The sequence below is a fragment of the Vicugna pacos genome, unplaced genomic scaffold (genome assembly GCF_048564905.1).
Source record: "Vicugna pacos unplaced genomic scaffold, VicPac4 scaffold_19, whole genome shotgun sequence".
Lineage (NCBI taxonomy): Eukaryota > Metazoa > Chordata > Mammalia > Artiodactyla > Camelidae > Vicugna > Vicugna pacos.
The window spans coordinates 49,694,076-49,703,544 of NW_027328740.1; the positions used below are offsets into that span (position 1 = coordinate 49,694,076).

Genomic DNA, 9,469 nt, shown 5'->3' on the forward strand with positions numbered 1-9,469 from the left:
GAATAATGGAACACAAAGAATGCCTGAAAATGAAATCAGACAGTTATTGTCATTTGGCCCTTTACAAAAAAATGAATATATAGTGGGGGAAATGTTACCAACAGGCACATGAAACCGATCAAAATCACTAACCATCAGAAAAATGCACGACCAAAACACAATGAGAGTTTATATCACTCCTGTCAGATGACTATTATCAAAAAGATAACAAACATAAGTGTTGGTGAGGATGTATGACAAACAACCCTGATGCACTGCTGGAGTGAATGTAAATGTGTGCTGCCACTGTGGAAAACCACATGGAGTTTTATGTAAAAATTAAAAATGAAATATAATCCAACATTTCTATACCTGGATACTTATTTCAAGAAAATAAAAACACTAATTAGTAAATATAATTTCAACCCTATACTCACTGCAGCAAAATTCACAATAGAAAGGATATAGAAGCAAATTAATTGCTCATCAATAGATGATGGATAAAGAAGATGTGTGTTTATAGTATATATATCTACAAATATTAACTACAGATTTGTCTATATTTATATATATATACACACACTGTATATATATGCCCTGTGTGTGTGTATATATATATATATATATATATATATGCACAAACACACATAAAATTACAATGGGTTATTACTCAGGTATAAAAAGAATAAGTTCTTGTCATTTGCAACAAATGGGTAGACAAAGAGGGTAATATGCTAAGTGAAATATCTCAGAAAGTAAATGACAAATGCTGAATGATTTTACTCATGTTTGTAATTTTAAACAAATGAATATAACAACACAGAAAAGGAGTTATAGATATAGAAAGAAACAGGTTGTTCACAAGAAGGAGGGAAATGGGGTGAGGAAAAGATAAAGCTGAGGAAAATGAAGAGAGAAAACTTTCCAGTTGCAAATTAAATGAATCAGGGGCAAGAAATGTACTGTATGGGGAATAGTCAATGACTATGAAATATCTTTAAATAGCAAAATATCATAACTAGATATATTCTGGTGATCAGTTTGAAATATATTAAAAATAGAAAAGGATATGTTGTGTAAGAGAAACTAACACAGTGTTATAGATTAAAGTACATTTCAAAAACAAACATACTTAAAGAAAAAAATTAGATTTGTAGTTAACAGAGGCAGGGTTTGGGAAAGAGAATTGATTAATGCACTCAAGAGCTACAAATCTACTGCCGTAAAATAAACGTGTTTTAGGGATGCCCCGTAGTAACATGAAAATTACAATAAATACTGCTTTATGTTCTATATGAATGTTGCTAGAGAGTAGACCATAAGGTTTCTCATCACGACCAAAAGACAAATAGTATTTCTTTTATATTGTATCTAAATGATATAATGAATTCTCCCTAAAGTTGCCTTGATATTAATTTCAAGATACTTGTCAATCAAATCAATATCCTGTGCACCTAAACTTACACAATGTTTTATGACAATTATATCTCAATAAAAGCGGAAGAAAAATGGAAAATCAATGGTAATTTTTCCCATGAAATTTCTCATGATTATTTTTGCAGCAAGTAATCTTGAGTCATGATATACTTATCCTAGGTAAAGATAATAATAAATAAGTGATTCTAAAATATTTTACATAAAGATACTTATAAAATTAGTGTTTTACCATACCTTTATCTTTCTGCATGTTAACAGCCTACTGCTTCTGTAGGCGACAAAATTTCACTCTGTGTATTCATCTGAGATTAGGGAATAGATATAAATTTAAAACTGGCTGCTCTTGCTGTGAGTGATAAATTTCACTGTCTGTGACCTATGGTCTCATCTCCCCGACAGCATAGGTAAAAAATGAACATGCTAGGTTGCTAAAAATCTCAGTATGATAAAATCTCAGAACTCCTACAATTCTTAACTTTTATGCAATAGGAATGCAATACTGACAAAAACTTGATTTTGGATAACAATGTGGTGTTTTCTCATGGTTGCATTAGGGGATGTGAGGATAATCCCTGAGATCCACAACAAACATTCTAGCTTAATTGCTGGGCAAAGAAGTGTAATGGTTCTGCATTATTAGCACTGAGTACTGCTTTCAAAATGATGACTACGGTCACTCTAATCCAGGTAGTCCAACGAAAGAAAGGTTATTGCTATTTCTAAGTGAACTGGAATAAGTCAGTAGTTCAGTCTCTATAAATATGTCACGGGGTGTTCAAAACCAAAATAAGTTATGTCAACAATTAGAATTAAAAAAAATTGGACATAAGCTTAAATTAAAAAGAAGACAGTCTGTGCTGGGCTCTGTTAACTGGAGAATATATATGTCTCAGTCCAATTCAAGGGTTCAGTGGCTTGACCTTAGCATCAGCTCTGGATTCAATGAACAGCTAACAATTAGTATACTGGGAGAAATATAATCTACCTCTCCCTGATCGGAAGAAAACCTGGTGGCTCAGTGAAACTCTTAATTCACAGAGATTCTGCCAGATGCAGAGGAATAATTCACTGATGACTCAACTAAGAAAAACTTAGTTACTTCTTAACAAACCATTTTCACACACACACAAAATGGTAGACAGATTTGTAGTTATTAGTGGGAAGTATTCAGTGGGCAAAGCGCAGAGAATAGTTTTCACAGCACCAGCCAAATTTTGTACATTTGCCAATAGTCTAGATTTTCCCAGGTAGAAAACTACAGATGGACAAACAATATTCTTCTTTAGAATTTCTAATTTTGAAAGGAAACTGTAGGTTTTGACTTATCAGTATAGATCCTTGTTATGGTGATCACGCTAAGACCCACTCTCTGATAAGAGTGCTGGAAACTAGCTGCCGAACAAGCCCATCTGAAGCCCAGACTGCTAATGCAAAAAACAACATAGCCACCATCTGAGCTGAGCTGACAAATTTAAAAGCTTGATGTTTCTGTTGTAGGAACAACAGGTACTGTGCAGACACAGTTCTCCTGCTGCAAGTGGGCCTTTTTATTCTCTTGGTAAAGGTCATAATGGTTGCATGTTGCTAGAACATACCCTGGCTCATTTGCCCTTTCTCCAGGTTATCAGAGGCTTTCTTCACAACTGGTGACACATTTTCAGGACTCAAACTTGCCATTTCAGTCTTATCAGATGACACTTTCTGCATGATTGTGAGCAGAAGCCTTAGGCTCCCTGACCTTGCCTAAAAGTTTTCCAGCATTTCACAATCTGAAAATGCTTCACTTTTATTTTAATTTAATGGGAAATAGACAAAGTCTTCCGTGAATATTTTATATTTCTTAATATCTGCAGAAATTTGGTATTCTTGCAGTTGGACAAATTTTTAATTCCACCACTCTCACCTCCTTTGAGTCCACACATTTTAGATTGCAATTTGGTAACTGAATATGACCACCCCAACCAACCATCAAGTACCACTTAGATACTTACTGTCTGAAGGTTAGAAGGGGCACAATTTATGTGGGGTGTATAAACCTACATTAAATGTTTGCAATGGCACTGTCTCTTCTGGACAAAGCTCTGATTCTAAGAAGTAAATTTATTAGAAGTCAGTATAGTTATTCATATGGAGAAGAGAATCAGCAATTTTGGGGTGGGTGGGTGATGAAGAGACAGGAAAAAATGCAGCAAATGGGAATTTAGTGCTTTTGGCTACTGGAGGTATGAATTAAGAAGAAAATAATACTTTGTCTCCTGTACCTACATCCACTTACTGTCTTGAGAGACTAGTCCTTGGGCTATGAAAAGAGCTAGTTTGTGGTGAAGAGTAAAGACCATAACGAAATAGTTTGAAAACCATGAGAGTTTTGTTGTTTCAGGAAAGTAGATTTTGCTTAAAGTCAACATGTATTTTTCATTCACTAAAAAATTAAATGCATTCTGTGGCATGTGCTGTGCTTTCTGTGCCGGTATCCAAGTTAGACAAGGAAGGGGGGATAGACAGAAAACATCTGGAGGAGGTGGCTGCTGTGCTGAGACTGGGAAAGTCTAACTAGGTAAAATGAGAACACCCTAAGCCCAATGATGAGCTGAAGCAAAAGTGGTGAGGTTGCAGCTAACATAGTTGACAAGCATTTGCCTGGATATATCTCCAGATACAGTGAAACATTAAGATATGCCAAGGTAGTCAGATGCCAGATTTTTAAAGAAATAACAAAACTAAGTTGAGTTTCTGGGGTTAGATTTAGAAAGGCATATAGTGCCACCCTGAGGACTTTAGCTTGTATTTGGCTGGAACATAAAAGTAACATAAAGTATTGACTAGAAGATATAGTGTAGACACTTGAGGGCAGGAAATGAAAGCACCAATTGGAATGCTTTGAGAACAGCACAAAGAACACCATAGATAAAATTGCTTCTTAAATTCTACCACATGATGATTGTGCCATCTGGGACTATATCATGTGACCTTTATGATTCCAGGGATGACATAATCAAGACCAGGATCCCTGGGCCGTTTCCGGCATTGATCTCCTGTTCCAACATATCCTAACTTATCACTTTTGATACTTTCCAGGATGAACCAGAAACCACTTAGTACTTTTCCCTCTCTCCATGTTTTAGTCTTTTCCCAAATTCTTCCATTTTTCTCTTCTTCCTTACAAGAAATTATTTAAATTTACTCCCATATTCTTCCATCAAATGATCATATCAATCAAATATCTCTTTTTTTCTTTAAATGGTAACTTAATCTCCCATTTAACACTTAAGTCTACTTAAAAAATATAAGGAAAATACAGGTGCACATCTATGTTTATTGTTCAAATAAGAATATTGCAGATATTTGTCGACATTTAACAACATCAATTTTAATCTTTGTTATCCTGCATAATCTGGTAGTCCTCTGGTAGATCAGTTGTAATTAGGATGACGTTCATAAGCTGAAGATGGCTGATGATTTGGCCTTGAAAGAGAAGTAGCTGATGTATTGGCTAGCTCTGGCACTGGAATCCGTGGGTTTCTACCTGGTTGAAGTTTAGAAAAACGACCTTCACTGGCAGATATTTTGTGATATCCATTTGGAAAAGTAGGAGGTTCCTCCATCAGTCCAAAATAATTGCACTGTATGGGAGATAAGATGCTGTACTGAGAAGTAGAAGTTTTAGTTGTAATGAAGTTCACAACACGGCCATTTGCTTCATTGTAGCTGCTTTGAGAGTGCCCGTGGATAATGGTCAACTGATTTAAAATAGCACGTTGATCCATTACAATTTGTTCTGGATGTCTAAATGACATTGATCATAGAGGAGAAAAATCACCTCTGATCAGGGTATTCGTATCACCATTTATGTGGCTAGTAGAGGGCTTTCTTATTAGAAGCATGTTTAAATTTGCAGAAGGTAAAAATGCACTTTATCCTCTATTGTCAGCCACAAAATCTGAACTATGAGTGTCCCCATGCTTTAAGTGCTTCTTTTTGAAATCTTCAGCCAATGAAGCCACCAGAGAGGCATTTTTAATCCCAACTATTCCTTTTATTCTCACTGAAATCAGGGGACAGCCTAGTTTAAAATTTGGATTATGATAGAACTGCTGCTACAACCAAAGGAGAAAGATTTTAGTAATATTTTAAACCGAAATACAAGGCTACAATAAGCCTAACCTATAAAACCTCAGAATTCACGTTTACTATGCAAAGATATTATCATCAAAATATGAACATTGCTGACAATATTTTGAAGTTTCTTATTTGGAAAATACCATTTAAATAGTATAGTCATCAAATTTATGAAGTTAGCATTTGCAGTAATGGTGAATGCCATTTTTTAAAAGCAGTTTTATTAACTTTATTTAAATTTGTGGTAAGATTCATAGTTGTAAGCAAATTTCCCATAATCTTGACTACATAAGACACTGTCCTCATTTTTTTGAAAAATAAAGTATTTTAGTTTTAATAGTTTTGTACAGTCTTCAAAATCTAGTTTTACATATATATTACCATAGATTGATGTACAAAATAAAATTTTATATATAAGCTACTAAGTGGTAACTAAAATTTCTTAATACCTTGCTTAAAACAGAGACTTCTTTTTCTTCTGCCTGAAAGTCAGCTAGAGAAACAGATCTTCGAAAATTCTGCTGCACTTTACTAAATCCATAAAGGTTTAGCTGTCTAACTAAACTTTTCATACTTCCAGGTTCAAATATTCTGAAAGGAGACTTTCTTTCCAAATTTTCCTTCATAAAGACATCTTCATCCATCACTATGGAAGTTCCATTATCATCCCAACAGATGGATTTAAATTGGTCATTCCCAACCATTTTCCAGAGTTTTCTTGGATATGTCAGAGAACGAAAATCATTATCTTCATCTGGTTCAGAGACACAATGTTTGTAACATGGCCTTTTTATCAGGGATTCTTCAGACAAAGCCTTAAAAACATTTTCCTCAATCATAGACCTCAAGTCCAAGTCCCCAGAGAATGTTTGATCACACAATAGAGATCTACTGTACATTCCTGAAGAAGTTGGTCCATATTTAGGAGACACAACTTGAATTTCTGTAGAAACATGTGCCATCTCAAATAACATTTTCTACAACTACATTTCTAATCTGCATAATTTTGTGCACTGCAGCTTCAAATGCTGTTTTGGCGGGCCAGCACAGATAAACTGTGAGGCCATCACAATGGTTCTCAATTTGAGAAGCTGTGACATCACATTCGACTGGTCTCCTAGCAACTCAAGTGTAAGATTCAGCCAGTGTTTACTTCTCATTCATCCAGTTAAAATGAAGCATATATGATGCTTAATTTTATACGGTGATCTGCAAATATTATCCCCACAAAATCTATTTAAATAATTTAATTTTGGTGTCTAAGAAATAAAACCAATCTCCATCCTTTTGTACACAAATTTATACCAGATATGTGAACAGAGAATAAATAATCACAAAATATATAAAATAATTTTAAAGTCTTGGATTTTAAAGTGAAATTTGTGTAAAACATTTATGAAAATTTATAACTATTTCATTATCATTTGTAATTAAAGTGAAACATAATTTGATTTGGAAGTGGAAGTATTTTTTTATCTGTGTACTTTAAAATAAGTAGCTCTATATTCAACACATGAACAGAATAAATATTAGTTTATTTGTTATGTTTATATATGAATGGTAAATATTTATGAAATAAAATTAAATAAAAATATTCAATCAAATTTAAGAAATTCTAAAGGGGAGAATTTTTGTTTTAACTTGTAATTCAGTGCTATAAGTAAAATAAATGTAGTTTTATATACTACTTTAAATTTACACAAGAGAAAATCTTACAGTATTCTTACAAATGTTTATTTTTGCCATTCTTTCACTCAGAGGTTTTCAGTCCCTAGAAGGAATAAATTTTCTTGTCATCTTTATAATACATACTCTTGTGGCTTCTGTTAAGTGTTCTAAAATGATGTTGATAAATACACTTAGGCACAAGATCCTGGGTTCAATAAGCATTACCTCCATTTAGGGGCAAACAAACAATCAAAATACAAAGAAATTAGAGAATACGTGGGTTGGGGTGGAAAAGACCAGGCAATGCATTTTAGGAAGCAATATGTTTCTCAGTCCTAAAACAGTTGTCATTGTTAGTAAAATACGGCACTTTAAGGCAAGTGTTTTGTTCACAAATTGTAAATAATAGCTATGTTCTTTATCAGTAAACTGTAGTAAACCAAGTTCAACCAAAATTTATATTCTTAAATAAGAAATAAAATCCATTAAACATAAACCAAATTCAAAATGAGAGACAAAATTTTTGAATAAATAAATCTACACTCAAGCTACAATGTAAATTTCTCATTCAGTATGTGTATATTCCATTCTAAATAAACGTTAGCAACCTGAATTTATTGCATATTATAAGTATTATAAACTATAGTTAAGAGGGATTTAGTCCTGATTCATAAATATTATTTAACATATGCAAAGTAATATATGGTATACCATACCTTTAAAAACAGAGAATTCAGAAATAACGGTCTCAAAAACTGTAGGAAATTTATTGACAGATCTAATCTTAAGTTTTCTATAAAAGTATTCTTAACAAATTCACTTCAGATAGAATGTAACTAAACATAATAAAAGGCATAAATGTAATACGCATGAATAAAATCAAGTTCAATGTAAACATACAGAAAGGTTTATCTCAGGTCCTGTAATAAAAAAAGTAGCTCATTGTCACAAGTCCTAAATTACACTTCTAGAAGTCTGAGCCAGAACAACTAGTCAAGAAAAAATCTAAAATGCATACAACTTGTAAAGAAGCAGTAAAATTTTTACAGATGACATAATTATACATAGATGGAAAACTCCATAGACTCCTCCAGTGACTGTTAGAAATACTGAACATACTTAGTAAACTTGCAGAATACAAAATCAATATACAAATATCCATTGCATTTTTATATAGTAAGAACTCATTATCAGAAAGAGAAATTGGGAAAACAATTGTGTGTAAGTTTATACCAAAAAGAAAAAAAAAAGGAATAAATTTGATAAGTGAAATAAAAGATCAAAACATAGATCAATAAATTACAGGTGTAAGAAATAAAAGTAAACAAAATAAATAAAAGATATTCTGTGCACATGGATTGTATACAATGTGAGGAAATACTCTAATTTATATTTCTCATGTTCAATCTTTCCAGCACTACATATTTAGGAGAATGTCTTTCCTTCATATTATACTCTTGCTTCATTTTTCATGGGTTAATTGATCATAAGTGTGAGGGATTACATCTGGTTGCTCTATTCTCTTCTATTGTTTGGTGTCTGTTTTTGAGTCAGTATCATGTTATTTAAATTACTAAATCTTTGTAGGACTGTTTAACATCAGAGAACTTTACACTATTAGATTTAATACATATTTTCAAGATTATTTCAGCAACTCATGATTTTTGTGGATACATATAAATTTTGAATTTATTTGTTCTATGTAATGGAAAAATCTCATGGTTATATTGACATGAATCACACTAAATTTAGATTGCTTTGTGTAGTATGGTTGTTTCAACCAAATAGTTTCACAACATTAACATAAGAGATCTTTTCATTTCTTTGGATCTGTTTTAATTTCCTTCATCAATGTTTTCTATATATTAATGTATAGGTTTTCATCTCAATTGTTAACTTCATTTCTAAGTATTCTTTACATATACATAAAATTATATACATTATATTTTTAAACATGTTCCTACACAATTAGAACAGGCAGAAGGCAGTGGCAAGACATATTCAAAGCCCTGAATGAAAGAAAGCTGTAATCTAAGATAATTTATCAAGCAAGGATATCCTTTAGAATAGAAGGAGAGATAAATAACTTCTGAAAAAAACAAATATAGAAGAATTTAGCAACAGAAAAAGAAATAATGAAAGATCTACTGTTAAACAAAAAGAAGCAGGATGTTATAGAAAAGAGAAAGGCATAATTAGAAAGGCAATAATTACAATGACTTACAATTGCATAAACATGATGTTGTAAAACAGGATATCAAAATTT

General features: G+C 32.5%; 1 protein-coding gene across 2 annotated transcripts; it reads right to left on the minus strand.

The window, feature by feature from the left end:
- Positions 1-4,718: 4,718 nt before the first annotated feature.
- Positions 4,719-6,590, minus strand: LOC140693304 (heat shock transcription factor, Y-linked-like). 2 transcript variants are annotated; one of them, XM_072957251.1, is made up of 2 exons: positions 5,985-6,590; positions 4,719-5,156 (listed from the first exon to the last, which is right to left on the minus strand). In XM_072957251.1, the coding sequence occupies exons 1-2, from the start codon at positions 6,507-6,509 to the stop codon at positions 4,830-4,832; spliced, it is 852 nt and encodes a 283-aa protein (XP_072813352.1). In that variant the 5' UTR covers positions 6,510-6,590; the 3' UTR covers positions 4,719-4,829. The 2 variants fall into 2 exon arrangements, 1 of the variants encoding a protein (XP_072813352.1); XR_012069024.1 differs by having other exon boundaries at positions 4,769-5,039; positions 5,985-6,255.
- Positions 6,591-9,469: the final 2,879 nt, after the last annotated feature.

Excerpts from the sequence above, each read along its gene's own strand:
- LOC140693304 (XM_072957251.1), bottom strand. The coding sequence starts at position 6,509 with ATGTTATTTGAGATGGCACATGTTTCTACAGAAATTCAAGTTGTGTCT. Across the intron at positions 5,157-5,984 it reads AAGTCTCTGTTTTAAGCAAG|TTGACCATTATCCACGGGCA; the intron begins GTATTAAGAAAT and ends ATTTTAAATCAG.